Source organism: Aedes albopictus, chromosome 2, assembly GCF_035046485.1.
Source record: "Aedes albopictus strain Foshan chromosome 2, AalbF5, whole genome shotgun sequence".
NCBI classification, from domain to species: domain Eukaryota; kingdom Metazoa; phylum Arthropoda; class Insecta; order Diptera; family Culicidae; genus Aedes; species Aedes albopictus.
The window spans coordinates 291230288-291246226 of record NC_085137.1 but is presented as its reverse complement, the minus strand read 5'-3'; the positions used below and the strand labels follow the sequence as shown (position 1 = coordinate 291246226).

The 15939-nt window shown below is 42.4% G+C and overlaps 2 protein-coding genes across 2 annotated transcripts in view; one reads left to right on the top strand and one right to left on the bottom strand.

The window, feature by feature from the left end:
- The window catches only part of LOC109410293 (pseudouridylate synthase 7 homolog), a 29933-nt gene extending 23253 nt beyond the window's left edge, over nucleotides 1–6680 (bottom strand). The window contains exon 1 of the mRNA XM_062852079.1: nucleotides 6271–6680. Coding sequence (XP_062708063.1) covers nucleotides 6271–6563 — 293 coding nt within the window. The 5' untranslated portion in view covers nucleotides 6564–6680. The remainder of the gene's footprint in view (nucleotides 1–6270) is intronic.
- Nucleotides 6681–8607: 1927 nt separating this feature from the next.
- Nucleotides 8608–10246, top strand: LOC134288166 (zinc finger and BTB domain-containing protein 45-like). The gene is made up of 3 exons (XM_062852083.1): nucleotides 8608–8719; nucleotides 8790–8886; nucleotides 8953–10246. Exons 1-3 carry the CDS (start codon nucleotides 8610–8612, stop codon nucleotides 9652–9654), a joined length of 909 nt encoding a protein of 302 aa, XP_062708067.1. The 5' UTR covers nucleotides 8608–8609; the 3' UTR covers nucleotides 9655–10246.
- Nucleotides 10247–15939: the final 5693 nt, after the last annotated feature.

The following is a 15939-nucleotide window of genomic DNA, read 5'->3' as shown; positions in this document are numbered from 1 at the left end:
GAAATTCCGTGAAACCACTAAAATACAAAAATTCCTCAAAGTGCATATTTTTTACGATTCAGTATCCATGCTACCCGTCTGATGATAGCTCAGAGTGTCTTCTTTTAACTAGGGACGGTTTGGTGAAACTGTTATTTCGTTAAAAATTTATTTTATTCGTCAAATATTTTCTATAGTGAAATTCCTTTGAACCACTAAAATACAAAAACTCCTCAAAGTGCATATTTTTTACGATTCAGTATCCATGCTACCCGTCGGATGATAGCTCAGTGTGTCTTCTTTCAACTAGGGACGGTTTGGTGAAACTGTTATTTCGTTAAAAATTTATTTTATTCGTCAAATATTTTCTATAGTGAAATTCCTTGAAACTCCCAAAATACAAAAATTCCTCAAAGTGCATATTTTTTACGATTCAGTATCCATGCTACCCGTCGGAGGATAGCTCAGAGTGTCTTCTTTTAACTAGGGACGGTTTGGTGAAACTGTTATTTCGTTAAAAATTTATTTTATTCGTCAAATATTTTCTATAGTGAAATTCCTTTGAACCACTAAAATACAAAAACTCCTCAAAGTGCATATTTTTTACGATTCAGTATCCATGCTACCCGTCGGATGATAGCTCAGTGTGTCTTCTTTCGACTAGGGACGGTTTGGTGAAACTGTTATTTCGTTAAAAATTTATTTTATTCGTCAAATATTTTCTATAGTGAAATTCCTTTGAACCACTAAAATACAAAAACTCCTCAAAGTGCATATTTTTTACGATTCAGTATTCATGCTACACGTCGGATGATAGCTCAGTGTGTCTTCTTTCAACTAGGGACGGAAACACTGTTACTTCCCATGTGGTTGGAAGCATGCGATCATCGTACCTATCCCAAAACCTGGCAAAGATGTTACGAATCCTTCCAACTATCGACCCATCAGTTTGCTATCTTCGCTGAGCAAGCTGCTGGAACGAGCAATTCTCTCTAGGCTGGAACAGCACCTAGAGACAGCTCATGTAATCCCAGATGAACAATTTGGGTTTAAACATGGACATTCCACTAATCACCAATTAGTGCGACTAATTAGCCACATCAAATCAGGTTTTCACAACAAACAATCATCGGGAATGATTCTGTTGGATGTAGAGAAAGCCTACGATTCCGTGTGGCACGACTCCATACTACACAAAATGTTATCCGTTGGTTTTCCTGTGCGATTGATAAAAATTGTTGAATCGTTCATCAAAAATCGCAGCTTCCAAGTGATCGTCAATGGAGTGTCGTCGGGAAGAAAGAACATTCCTTATGGAGTACCTCAAGGTTCAGTTTTGAGCCCAACCTTATATAACATATTCACGGCAGATGTTGTTATGGTTGATGGAGCTGAATATTATATCTTTGCGGATGACACTGCTTTTATAGCGACAGACCGGGATCCTGAAATAGTGGTAACAAAGTTACAAGCTGCTCAAAGTGCACTCGAAGAATACCAACGGAAATGGAAAATGAAGATCAATCCTGCCAAAACCCAAGCAATCTACTTCTCCAACCGACGTAGCCCTAGGTATCTACCGCAAAGGTGTGTTATCGCAGGAGGACACGAAGTTGAATGGTCAACAGAGGTCAAATACCCTGCCGTGAATCGCATATCAGTCCCATCTTTGCTGCATTTCCTATGCAAATGGGACAGATATGCGATTCACGGCAGTACCTAGGATTAAACCTAGACCAGAAGCTGAAATTTGCATCGCACGTGCAAAAATCCCTACAGAAGTGTGACAAGCTAGTCAAATCTCTGTACTCCCTAATATGTCGTCGATCTCGTTTGAACAAAACAAGTAAACTACTGCTCTACAAGGCCATCATTCGCCCAACAATAACGTATGGATTCCCAGCTTAGAGTAGCTGCGCGAGAACCCATCGCAAGAAACTACAAATCAAACAAAATCGACTACTTAAGATGATGTTAAATTTAGACCCTTATCATCCAACAAACGACCTGCACCAGGTAGCCGGAATCAACACCATCGATGAATTCATCTTCAAACTGCTGCCCAAGTTTTGGGACAGCTGCAACATGTCGGAAAATCCGTTATTACAAACAATTCCCCGCCCTCTGTGATATTAGTATATAACTGAAACTTTCCTTATACTATCCCAAAATCTAAAAGCAATTGCAAAGGTTTTCCCTCGATTTCTCCTTTCTAGATAATTATGTGTTATTGAGTTGAATTTAAATCGCCATATGTGTAAAAGAAAAACGTTACTGATGAAAGGATCTCCAAATCTCAGTCCAAGAAAAAGTGTATATATGTTAAGACTAAAACAAACAATAAAATGAAATGAAATGAAAAAAAAAAAATGAAGTATCCATGCTTGGTTTGGTGGGTTTGGGACGGTTTGGTGAAACTGTTATTTTGTTAAAAATTTATTTTATTCGTCACGCCATACACCTTTTTTGGCCTGCCTTAGAGCAACATTAACGGCGGCTACTATTCGAGCAACCCGCGCAGCGCTACCATTTTGACTTAACCACCCTTTTCCACACCGGTAGCAATCAAATTAGTCACCCTGATTCGTATCGGGAGGGCTGTCATTCTGTTATTCTGTTATTCTGTTATAATCAACGCACCCCCGGGCCGTGGCCAATCTGCGTTGAATCGCTGGGCGATACGTCTACCAGTAGACTTGTATCTGCCCTATGCTAAACCGATTAGCATAGCAAGTCCTTTCCACTGATGAGTAGGCTCGAATGTCCCGCTCCTCCCTATAACCCATAGGGGGAAATAAGGAGTTTTCAGTTTCAAGTTTTGCATGGATCATGACACCAACTCTTTCTACCATAATGCTTTAAAAATTCTGAAATAAAAGAAAACTAATATGATGAAAATAATTGAGATACACGTTTTTATACAAAATTTAAAAATCAGTTGTTTAAAGGTGAATTGAAGAAATGTTAAGTACGGTATCTATATTATAAAATGTTCCGCACCGCCACGAATGTCATGAATAAGCAAACACATTAATATCCTATTTGCCTAGTAGTAGAAAGAGTTGCGTGCCTGTTTATAAAAGTTTTTACTTATCTTAATTGCTTCGGACAATTTCCGTTTGTGTTGGGGAACTTCGTGAGTGTACCAGGATAAGTTTTCTACAAAACTATGGCGTTTTCTGGAATTAAAAAATAAAAAGAAATACTGGGCCGCACAGCTCCGCGGCCCACTTATATTAGTATAAATATATATATAGGACGAAGTAATCAGTTTTTGTCGATTTCGTCAAGTATGCGTCTTAAGTCTTAAGTCTTGAGTCTTGATCACCCGTTGGCTTCGAATCTATAAGCAAGCACTATTGAATGCTGCACTTTCACAGTATCTATTTGGTTTTGGTTTCTTAGTTATTTTAAATTGATATGGCAAGAAAACATTATTAAGCATTAGACATTCAAAACATATTAGGGTTTACTCATAAAACACCTATCACATATGAAAATACTGATATTGAAAATTAAAATTAATATTAATCACAAGTAAATACAATGTCAGCACTGTGAATGAGCAATTTCAATACACGAGATATTATTATTTGTTGCATATTGATTGTTAAAATTAACCGAATAGTGGAAAGCCCAGACAACAATTCCAAGTCTGCTGACTCCAGAAAGATCCGAAGATTCGTCACAAAGCACAAATGTTTTCATTATGTTTCACAACGACTCTCGCAACCCTTCCCGACTCAACCGACTGGAACTGCTTTCTAAGTATAGAAATTACTAAGCCCTTGCAGGTTCCTCCTGTTTATCGAGCATTTCTGATAAATCAGCTATACTCCATCTGTAGCAGCCGATTCGCAATGAACCGTTGGAGGCGCATTAAAGTGTTAAAGGTGATATTTTCATTACAAGAATTATAATTAACTTCCTTCACTTTAATACCGTTAAACCCTGTGATCTTGGCTAGTGTTATTATATTTTACCAATAATTTCACCCTAATCTTGACCCTAACTTAGTTATGCGCTTAGTGTTAGTGGACGCCGCTTATGATTTTGGTTGGACAATGACCAAAATAGTGTTGTTTCGACAATAGTCACATACTATGCCCTACGACATTGACGATTCTATTGTCTATGGCTCACCTATTTCGCGCCACCCAGCAGGGACTTGGTCTGGTACCCAATTCAGTATATCCGCTCCTCGTAATGTACCGCACCTCTTTTGATTTGTGATATATTACGCGGAACATTATTCTCTTCATTCGGATAGCGGCTATGTAACCCATTGGATTAAAAGCCTCCATCAAACATGAAGCGATTAATTGGAGACTGAAGACTCTATACCAAATTTGGCTCAGAGACAGGTAATCAGTGAGGTCAGTTTTTCTCGTTTGTCAGATACGATTGATACGTATTAAGACAAACTTTCCACTGCATCTGCCAGCAATAATCGGTTACATTCCGAGTACCCCAATTTACACAAGAATGCCAAGGATCACCGCTCATGCTTTACAATACAGTTGGAAAAACTAGAACAACACCTGGCCACAATGATGCATAAAGCACTAAAGCGGACCGGAAGTGTTGGTGAGCCAGCCCCCACCGATTCGTATCGGGAGGGCTGTCATATTCCCATATAATTTTTAGCAGCGCAACTGTCCCGCTACTATATTTGGTCACCCACCCAAAGCGCTACTATTTTGCGAGCGCATCCAGCAGCGACCGGTAAAGTTTGCTGCAATGATGGAGGGCTGCCAAACGCGGTATAGAAGCGCACCGTTAAAGGTGCTCTAATCTTAAATATTCTTTTTTTTATTCGCTAGCCTGGAGGCACAAAAATATATTGCATGCAATTTTAGTGCTTGGTTGTCATCAGTTTTTACGTAATTTATGAAGGCTGTTCATGAAATATTTCATGCCATCATCAAAGGTTGTCGTTCACGTATTCTGGCGCGCTGGTCGGTCAAATAATTTTTTTAGTGCCTCGGATTTTAGTGCCTGACTTGACTCTAACAAGAGATGGCTATGCATTAGTAAGCAAAGAAAAATGTAAACACAAATAGTGACGTCACTATTTGACACGCGTTCTTATGGGAGCTCGCTGTTTGTAGTAGTGACATGGTTTGCACCAAACACGGATCTCACGCACACGAAGTGTCTCTTCCACACCTTCATTAAACTCTCATTGATTGATGACCACTAGATAGGTACATATTGACATAGGGTAATTGTTCCCATCGTTGCGGTAGTACCTATTGTTGCGGTAATGGCAATTGAGCACTTTTTCGACTGAAATGTTACCAAAAGGTATTTTTAATAGATGTATGGTGCTTAAATTATGAGATTGCACCATTTGTTTGCTTAAGATTTGCCCAAAAACCTATTTTAAAAAAATATTTTCAGAAATGTGTTTGCTGCTGTGTTCCTATTGTTGCGGTAGTGTTCCTAATGTTGCGGTACCCCATATGATTTCAATGGGATACCGCAACAATAGGAACAAAATACCGCAACATTAGGAACACATACCGCAACATTAGGAACACAATGATCTTTCAGATAAAAACGAATAAAATGCTCATAACAACATCAAAGTGGAAAAATTTCGTTATTTTCCCGTAGATTAAGGATGGATTTCATTATTTTCAATTCAATCCGTGTAAAAAGTTTGCTTGGGGCGATACAATTGTGGTTTAACGACGCGTAGTGCGTCATCAGCATCATTGAAATCTCGCTCGAAATTTCAAAGTGATAAAACTCAGTTACCAAAGCGCAAATTCGGATGAAAATGTATCATCCCATATGCTCACTCGTGGTGAGTGTGATGATACTTTTTCTACTGCGTGACTGCAGAATTGTCCGTTTTTTATCACTTCAAAAACGCGAGGCAAACAATCATTGAAAATTAAAAAGTCAATTATTCCTACACTCAGGAAAATTGCCTCATACTTAATGGCAAATATCCATGTGCCAAACCACATCCAAAGTATATGCAACCAATACCCGATTACGCAGGCAAATTAGCACATGAATAGTATGTGCTCTAAATTGTATGAGTCGCTGCTGTATGGTGCCTCATCAAAAGTATGAGTCGCACTAATGGAAAACATTTGTTTACCCCCATTGCAAAAATCCATGTCCCGGACACATAGAAGGAATGAAGATTTTTTTCCCAGTGTATGAAAATTCTGTGATGCACCAAGTCACCTTAAACATGAACCCAGCGCTTAACTCCTCCATGATCGGATCAATTACCCTACATGTATAAAAAGTAAACAATTGCACACCACTTACCTCGATTTCAAAATCCCCAGGAATCCTTCGCCCTCGGTCACGTACTCCGTGATGAATACCTGATCTTCCTTCACGTTCGAAACAGCCACCGGCTCGCGAGTTTTTGGCGGCTGTTGTTGCCGTCCATTGCCGAACGAGAATTTTCCTCCCCTTGGCGTCGAGGACCGATGCTGGCCGCCGCCGCCGCCACGATGCTTGAACGATGAATGGTGGCCACCTGCTCCGCGGTGCCGATTGCTTGGTCTGCCTCCGCCACGATTACCACCGCGATGATGGAACTGATTACGGCCCATTTTTCCTTTCGGCGGATTTGCACAAAATTGGCTGAACTTGCTTTCCCGGCAGAGACGAACACGAAATCCACGTGCAAACCGGCGGAGAAAATGCAACGATATGAAAAGGGACAAACAAGAGAACAGTGTTGCCAATCTTTTTGTGAAAAATCATGTTGGGTTTTCAAATTTTGAAAAAAATATTGATTTAATAATTTTAATATATAATTTGATTTAATTTTAGATTTTAATTTGTATAGAAGAGAGAGTCGATGAAGAGAACTCGCTTATGTTACTTTCGCCCTTATTTAAACTCAATCTAGATAATATCTAGATTAATTATATAATATTATACAGTAGACGTTCGATAACTGCAACATGTTTACGTTTCACTTAGCGAACAAATTTCGATAACTGCAACGTCAGATAGACGTCAAGAACCCATCAATTGACGTTAAATGACTGTTCATTTGGGCTCACTTGGCGCACCGTTTTGACAGATAGCGGTGCGATAACTGCAAATTTGTTGCACTTACCGGACTTGCAGTTAAAAAGCATTGCAGTTAAACCGTTTGCACCGAGCGAACGTCTACTGTAATTCTATAAAATCAAATTAGCCGTTGTAAAAGCCAATTGAAATTTATTAAATAATAAACGTAAGACAATTAATTTAATTAGAATAAGCGATTAAGAGTAGAGGTTATGTGGTGAAAACTTGGAATTTCGAAAGAGAAAACCAATGGACTGCAGTTCCCTAGCTCAATAATTATTATTCTTTTTTTTTTTTTTTCATTTATATATCGTCACAAACATAAGATTATCTGACACGATTCAATCACTATTAGGCGAGCTATTAGCCCATGCACCCATGTATTAGCCTATGCACCCATTTGTGCTATCTTCCTCACTCCTTCGTAATTTTTGAAAACGGGGACCTCAGTAAACGTCAAATTTCCTGTGGGATCACTCCCCCAAGAGAGCATCAAAGGCTGCACAGGCACAAGCTAATAAATCAATCAATTTTATACAATGCGAAACGAAAACTTGTATACAAAATGCAAACCTACGAGTCAAATTTAAACTGGCTTAACATTTTTTTAAAAGTGTTTTTTTTTTTATTTTCATCTATGGCAACACTTCCAAATGTGTCTGATGATAAAACAACGGCCCAATGTAAAAAAGACGCGTAACGGCCGTTAACTTGCGGTCGTACCGTAAACGAAAGACGAGTATAGGGGTGCCTAATAAAAATATTGTTTTTAATAGTCGATCAAAAATAAAACTTGATAGACCACTTCACGGTGAAATTTTTTCTCTTTCGCTTTTTCAGAGAGCTTAAGAACAACAGTACCAGTACCTGTCAAATTTGACAGGTGTTGGTCCTGTTGTTTTTTTAAATTTTCCGTAGGAGAGAAAGAGAGCGATTTCTTGATGACATCACCGTGCAATGGAGTAGTGTACATCCCACGAGACATCCCCCCCTTAGCAAGACAGATCTATAACGAGGCAAATCTGTGTTCGAGGTGTTGTTCAGAATTTCTCTCAATAGTCCATTTTACGAGCCGATTTTAAGAAGGAATTTTGACAGGAGGTAGCGTCCAATAGTCTATTTTACGAAACGACAACAGTGTTGATATTGATATTAACACTCACGGGCTTGGGCGCAACCTCCTGTCAAATTTTCATGCATAAAATGAGCGATCAGCTGATCCGAAACGTCTCGTCTCGCGTCTCGTAAAATATGGCTCATTTCTGAGTGTACGTAATTTTCGACCGACCCGCTTTCAGTGAGTCGCAAACAAGGTCGCAAACGATGATTCGATTATTTTGTACCAGGACACCCCTAAAAAATTGGCGGCAAGCTAGCTGTTGTTGTTTTGCTCGTTTTTTGCCTTGTTTGTGCAGTGCAGTGACTGCCGAAAAAATTTAAAATCCAAATCAAAATTTGTTTAGGATTAGTGATTGTTCTGAATACCGATACGACATAATCAGCACACCATTGCCTATCTCCTGACCAATTTAGGTATTGTACGAATAATATTGTTCCTCACCATTGCACCTGCAGTAATGGAGCTGGGAGCCGCTATCATCATTCGGAACTCCGTCGATGGCAAGTATCGAATCCGTTGGCATTCCTGCCTGCATGGTTGGAACAACATTGTGGACATCCTCTACAGGTAATTGCATAAAAATATTGACACGCACCATTATTTGGTTCTTTCATGAATTTAAGTTATTTTCTTCCAGACAAGCCAAGTTCTGCGATGTTTCACTTGGCGTTCATGGCCCTGTGGGCATTCAGATCATTAAGGCGCACCGTTTCGTATTGGCGCACGCAAGCACGGTAAGATTTAAGCCGGATTCAATCGACAGAATTTTAATTGAATTCTACTGACTCCTTCCATTACAGTATTTCGCAAACGTATTCGAGAATCTGACGACACATCGCCTGCACGCGGCCGTAGTGATGATCCCTCCCATAGTAAGCGAAAACACGATGAATCTGCTGCTGCACTACATTTACACCGGCGAGGTCATAATTCCGCAGGATTTGATTGGCGAACTGTTCAAGGCGGGTAAGATTCTTCAAATCAAAGGCTTCATGACGACGTCGCCCCCCGGATCCAAGCCGTTCACAACCGAATGTCCGTTGAAGCCGGTCGCGGTTAAACCAAGGGAAAAAACGGCCACAGCCGTCCCAAAAGACCAGGGCAAAACACCAGTCACGATAGCTGCGATGCCAGTGGCGATTTCTAAGCATGTCCCAAACAATGCCCAAGAGCTTGCCGGACCATCTTTCAGAGTCATGACGACGATTGCTCCGATTGCAGAGGAAATCTGTGACGCGGCTTCTAGTCATGCTGCAGTCGAGAAGACCACTACTGAAGAGCAACCATCGGCGGTGGTGGATGATCCCAACCAGAAAATGGAGTCTAACCTCCCAAAATTGGTGTGCTCGGCTTGCGAGAAAGCTTGCGGCACTGTTGAGCAGTACAATTCGCACCTGGATGTCGAGCACGGTTCGATGGATCCTCCCATGAAGAAGCTGAAGCTAATGGAAGAGGACTGGTCTGCGGAGTTCTACAGCTTTGTGCTGTGCAAAGATAAGTAGTAACTTTCTTACTAATATTTTATCTGGGTATTCTGCTTGACTGATTTTCATGTCATACTTAATGAAATATGATATTCTTTTTTTTTTTTCTTGTTTTTAAATCGTTGGACTCCTAGACTCTAAGTATATGTTGGTTTTCTAATCGCTTTTTTACTGCCTATGTTACCAATAAAGGTTTAGATCACATACTTGACCCCTGGCACAGCCGACATTAGCTTGTTAGGGGAAAGCAGAAAATGGGCATCCTCAATATTTTTAAATAGGTACACCGTTGTGCGTGAAGTTTCGTTGTGGTTTGGATTTATGAGGGGTATCAAACGAGAAAAACTGACCTTATTTATTGCCTATCTCTGAATCAAATTTGCTATAAAGTCTTCAATCCTTCTCCGCCACATACCGTTCTCCTGCACACCGTTGATGATCTTCCTTAGCACGCGTCGCTCGAAAACTCCGAGTGCTTGCAGGTCCTCCTCGAGCATGGTCCATGTCTCGTGTCCGTAGAGGACCACCGGTCTTATTAGCGTTTTGTACATGGTGCATTTGGTTCGTGAGTGAATCTTTTTCGACCGCAGCTTCTTCTGGAGCCCGAAGTAGGCCCGACTTCCGCTGATGATGCGAATTTCACGGCTCACGTTGCACAGTGGGAAAAAATAGGTATAAAACGCGAATAAATTCAATATCTCTGCTCGGAGTGGATGTATTCGAATGAATTTTTGACACAAATGGCAAAAATCTACAGTTTCAGATAAGGAGGGTGTCATTCGCCGCACGATGCTGTAAATCAGTAGTATAATGAGCTCGTTTTACCCCACGCTCTCTTTCTCACACCTTTTTGAGAAAATCCTCAGCTATTCCCGACTGGCGTGCAAAATAAATGACTTATTTGACTCGTATTTGTGTAGAAACTTCCATAGTATCGGAAATTTGACATAAGATTGGTCCTTCTTTTGTTGATTGCACTCCACTCCGGGGGGGAGATGCATGTGGAAATTCAAAGAAATAGGGGATATCGGGGTTATTTGAAGATATTTCAATTTTTAGGGCTGTGCGGTGAGCCAAACCAACTTCATTCGACACTACGAAAGTTTTAACACAAACACGAATCAAATAAACCATACATTTTGCACTCTAGGATTTTTCCAAAATGGTGAAAAAGAGAGAGAGAGTGGGGTAAAACGGGCCCGATACACTTATCTAAAACTGTAGAGATTTTTGCAATTTGTGTCAAAATTTCATTCGAATCCATCCACTCCGAGCAGAGATATTGAATTTATTCGCGTTTTATACCTATTTTTTCTCATTGTGGTTGCTTTCAGCCGTCGGTAAGGATCCGAGGTAGACGAATTCCTCCACCACCTCGAAGATATCCCCGTCTATCGTAACATCCCAAGGAATAATTCAAAGTCATAATTAAGCATGTATGTCGAATTATTGCTGGTTTATAATATTCTCAGCTGAACAAAACCAAATGCTGAATAATAAGCTGAAATGATGCTATTTACATTGTAAATAAGCCAAAATGCAACATTTGACACGTATGTGAACAGCAATTTAATTACAAGCTTAACAAACGTCAGCAATTTTTGTTTGTTCGATTTGCGCTCACTAGCTTTAATGTAGGGGTAGGCGGGGCATAATGAGCAGCCTTAGAATTTTGCCACCAAATCCAGTAAATTGAATGCAACCAATGTGTAATTTTAACGTTCAATCCTCATTTGAACCTTAACTGACAAAAGCTAATCGTTGAAATTCCGAATAAAGTTATAAATGTTGTAGAATTTTATGTTTTTAAAAACGTATAAAATCGCGAGTTCCCTTTTTTGGGTGGGGCATAATGAGCATCCTAGGTGGGGCAGGATGATCAATATCAGTTTTGTACACAATCAAATGCTAATTAACTATTCTTGTCAATGATAAAGCATACCGGCAACAATCAATGAGAATTTGAAAGGATTACGGGGTTTAATTTGTAGGGAACTGTGGGGTTTCAATGAGTCTTCTATTGAGGAATTTTTAAACGGTGATAATTTACAGATACTGAAATTTTCAAGTTAATAAATTGAAAGTTACAAACAAAACCTTACTATATGCATCAAAACAGAGAAAACCAAAATTAAAATTTGTTTGTTGAAGATGTTTATCATTTTCATTATTTTATCACTAGTTGCTCATTCTGCCCCACCCTACTACTAACTCTTTGAAGCATATTTTTTCAACAAAATAATTATACAAATAGTTGAAAAGTGTTACAAATACATTTCATTGGCCTAGGGAATATCAAGAAAATCGATAGATGCCCACTAAGTTAAGATTTCGATACCCAAAACCTTATTTTAAGTCACCTGATTCTTATAATAATATAATATTTTCCCAGTACATGACCACTTTACGCATTTTGATATTTTTTTCAAGATAAACGGATTTTTTTGACTAATGTTTTGTCAACAACTCATTGGATTTTAGATAAAAAGGCTACAATCAAGCAATTTGTTTTTGTTAATTTGAAGATTTACAGTGAAAATACAAGGTGCTCATTATGCCCCACCTGCTCATTATGCCCCGCCTACCCCTAAGCTAAAGAAGAACTTTCTTCTAGGTGTTAAAAAGCTTATGTTCCACAGTTTCCGTTGGCTGATTATTGTGGTTTACATAAGTTGAACAAATGCTTTTGATGTTTAATACTTAAGCTATTGTGGCACGGTAAAGGCTGGGTATGCTGCGCCATTCAGATCCCATTGTGATCCACTAGCCTCTGCCCAGCAACTCCTATCCCTACCTCCACGCGGTACCGGCCGGAAACTATGAGCAACCTTAGGGAAGATCGGGTAACCAACCCCGGTGGGAACTTTGGTCGTAGGCTGACAGGGAAGGGGGGGGGGTTTGCTTCGGCAAACCTGAGCGTCTGTTCTCCAGGAGGAGCGGCTCACAACAGCGTCTGATCCCCATGTTAGGGGCGGCTGATCAACGTCCGAGTGCCAGGGAAGGACTCTAAGCTCAACTGTGCACTATGGTCCTCCGGAAAGTAGGGGGTTGGTGTCAGGCCCTACGAGCCAGCCGTAAAAAACCATTGTAACGGAAAATCAGCAACAGAATAATACGAACCAAGACCAACGGCAACGACCCCAGCGAACAAAAAGGACTTGCGATTGGAAACTCGGTACGTGGAACTGCCGATCTCTCAACTTCATTGGGAGCACCCGCATACTCGCCGATCTACCGAAGGACCGCGGGTTCGGCATCGTAGCGCTGCAGGAGGTGTGTTGGACAGGATCCATGGTGCGAACGTTTAGAGGTAATCATACCATCTACCAGAGCTGCGGCAACACACGCGAGCTGGGAACAGCTTTCATCGTGATGGGTGATATGCAGAGGCGCGTGATCGGTTGGTGGCCGATCGACGAAAGAATGTGCAGGTTGAGGATCAAGGGCCGATTCTTCAACTTCAGCATAATAAACGTGCACAGCCCATACTCCGGAAGTACTGATGATGACAAGGACGCATTTTACGCGCAGCTCGAACGCGAGTACGATCGCTGCCCAAGCCACGACGTCAAGATCATCATAGGTGATTTGAACGCTCAGGTAGGCCAGGAGGAGGAATTCAGACCGACGATTGGTAAGTTCAGCGCCCACCAGCAGACGAACGAAAACGGCCTACGACTCATTGATTTCGCCGCCTCTAAAAATATGGCCATACGTAGCACCTTTTTCCAACACAGCCTCCCTTATCGTTACACCTGGAGATCACCACAGCAGACGGAATCTCAAATCGACCACGTTCTGATTGACGGACGGCACTTCTCCGACATTATCGACGTCAGGACCTATCGTGGCGCCAACATCGACTCCGACCACTATCTGGTGATGGTCAAACTGCGCCCAAAACTCTCCGTCATCAACAATGTACGGTACCGGCGACCGCCACGGTACAACCTAGAGCGACTGAAGCAACCGGATGTCGCCTCAGCATACGCGCAGAATCTCGAGGCCGCGTTGCCAGACGAGGGCGAGCTCGATGAGGCCCCTCTAGAGGACTGCTGGAGTACAGTGAAAGCAGCCATTAACGACGCAGCCGAGAGCACCATCGGGTACGTGGAACGGAATCGACGGAACGAATGGTTCGACGAAGAGTGCAGAACGGTTTTGGAGGAGAAGAATGCAGCGAGGGCGGTAATGCTGCAGCAAGGGACTCGACAGAACGTGGAACGTTATAAACAGAAGCGGAAGCAGCAGACCCGCCTCTTTCGGGAGAAAAAGCGCCGCCTGGAAGAAGCGGAGTGTGAAGAAATGGAACTGCTGTGCCGTTCCCAAGAAACACGGAAGTTCTATCAGAAGCTCAACGCATCCCGCAACGGCTTCGTGCCGCGAGCCGAAATATGCAGGGATAAAGACGGAGGCCTCTTGACTGATGGACGTGAGGTGATCGAAAGGTGGAAGCAGCACTTCGATCAGCACCTGAACGGCGTGGAGAACGTAGGCACGGGAGCCCACGGCAACGGAAGGAACGACGACGCCAGTGCAGCGGAGGACGGAAATGAACCAACTCCCACGCTGAGGGAAGTTAAGGATGCCATTCACCAGCTCAAAACCAACAAAGCAGCTGGTAAGGATGGTATCGCAGCTGAACTCATCAAGATGGGCCCAGAAAAGTTGGCCACCTGTCTGCATCGGCTGATAGTCAGGATCTGGGAAACCGAACAGCTACCGGAGGAGTGGAAGGAAGGGGTAATCTGCCCCATTCACAAGAAAGGCGACCATTTGGAATGTGAGAACTTCAGGGCGATCACTATTTTGAATGCTGCCTACAAAGTGCTATCCCAGATCATCTTCCGTCGTCTGGCACCTAAAACAAATGAGTTCGTGGGAAGTTATCAAGCCGGCTTCATCGACGGCCGGTCGACAACGGACCAGATCTTTACCGTACGGCAAATCCTCCAGAAATGCCGTGAATACCAGGTCCCAACGCACCACCTGTTCATCGACTTCAAAGCGGCATACGACAGTATCGACCGCGCAGAGCTATGGAGAATCATGGACGAAAACGGCTTTCCTGGGAAGCTGACTAGACTGATTAAAGCAACGATGGACGGTGTGCAAAACTGCGTAAGGGTTTCGGGTGAACTATCCAGTTCATTCGTATCTCGCCGGGGACTGCGACAAGGTGACGGACTCTCATGTCTACTCTTCAACATCGCGCTGGAAGGTGTGATGCGACGAGCCGGGCTCAACAGCCGGGGAACGATTTTCACAAAATCCGGTCAATTTGTGTGCTTTGCGGACGACATGGACATTATCGCTAGAGAACATTTGGAACGGTGGCAGAACTGTACACCCGCCTGAAACGCGAAGCAGCAAAGGTCGGACTGGTGGTGAATGCCTCAAAAACAAAGTACATGCTGGTAGGCGGAACCGAACACGACCGGATCCGTCTGGGTAGTAGTGTTACGATAGACGGGGATACTTTCGAGGTGGTGGAGGAATTCGTCTACCTCGGATCCTTACTGACCGCTGACAACAACGTGAGCCGTGAAATTCGGAGGCGCATCATCAGCGGAAGTCGGGCCTACTACGGGCTCCAGAAGAAACTGCGGTCGAAAAAGATTCACCCACGCACCAAATGCACCATGTACAAAACGCTAATAAGACCGGTGATCCTCTACGGGCACGAGACATGGACCATGCTCGAGGAGGACCTACAAGCACTCGGAGTTTTCGAGCGACGCGTGCTAAGAACGATCTTCGGCGGTGTGGCGGAGAAGGATGAACCACGAGCTCGCTGCACTTTACGGCGAACCCAGCATCCACAAGGTGGCCAAAGCCGGAAGTATACGGTGGGCAGGGCATGTTGCAAGAATGCCGGACAACAACCCTGCAAAGCTGGTGTTTGCAACGGATCCGGTTGGCACAAGAAGGCGTGGAGCGCAGAGAGCACGATGGGCGGACCAGGTGGAGCGTGACTTGGCGAGCATTGGGCGCGACCGAGGATGGAGAGCGGCAGCCACAAACCGAGTATTGTGGCGTACTATTGTTGATTATGTCTTGTCTTAATGATGTTGAACAAATAAATGTATGTACTTAAGCTATTGTAGATACGTTCAATGATGGTTTAATAGTAAGCTATATAAACGGATTTATGATTTATTTGTTCGATTATCACTTTTCGATTGAACAACAGGTCAAAGTGATGATAATTGACCAGTTCCTCATTGTTAACATGTATTGATGTTTGTTGCACACCAATGCAAAATATTTGAAACATTTGCTGATTTTCGTAGCAATTTCAAA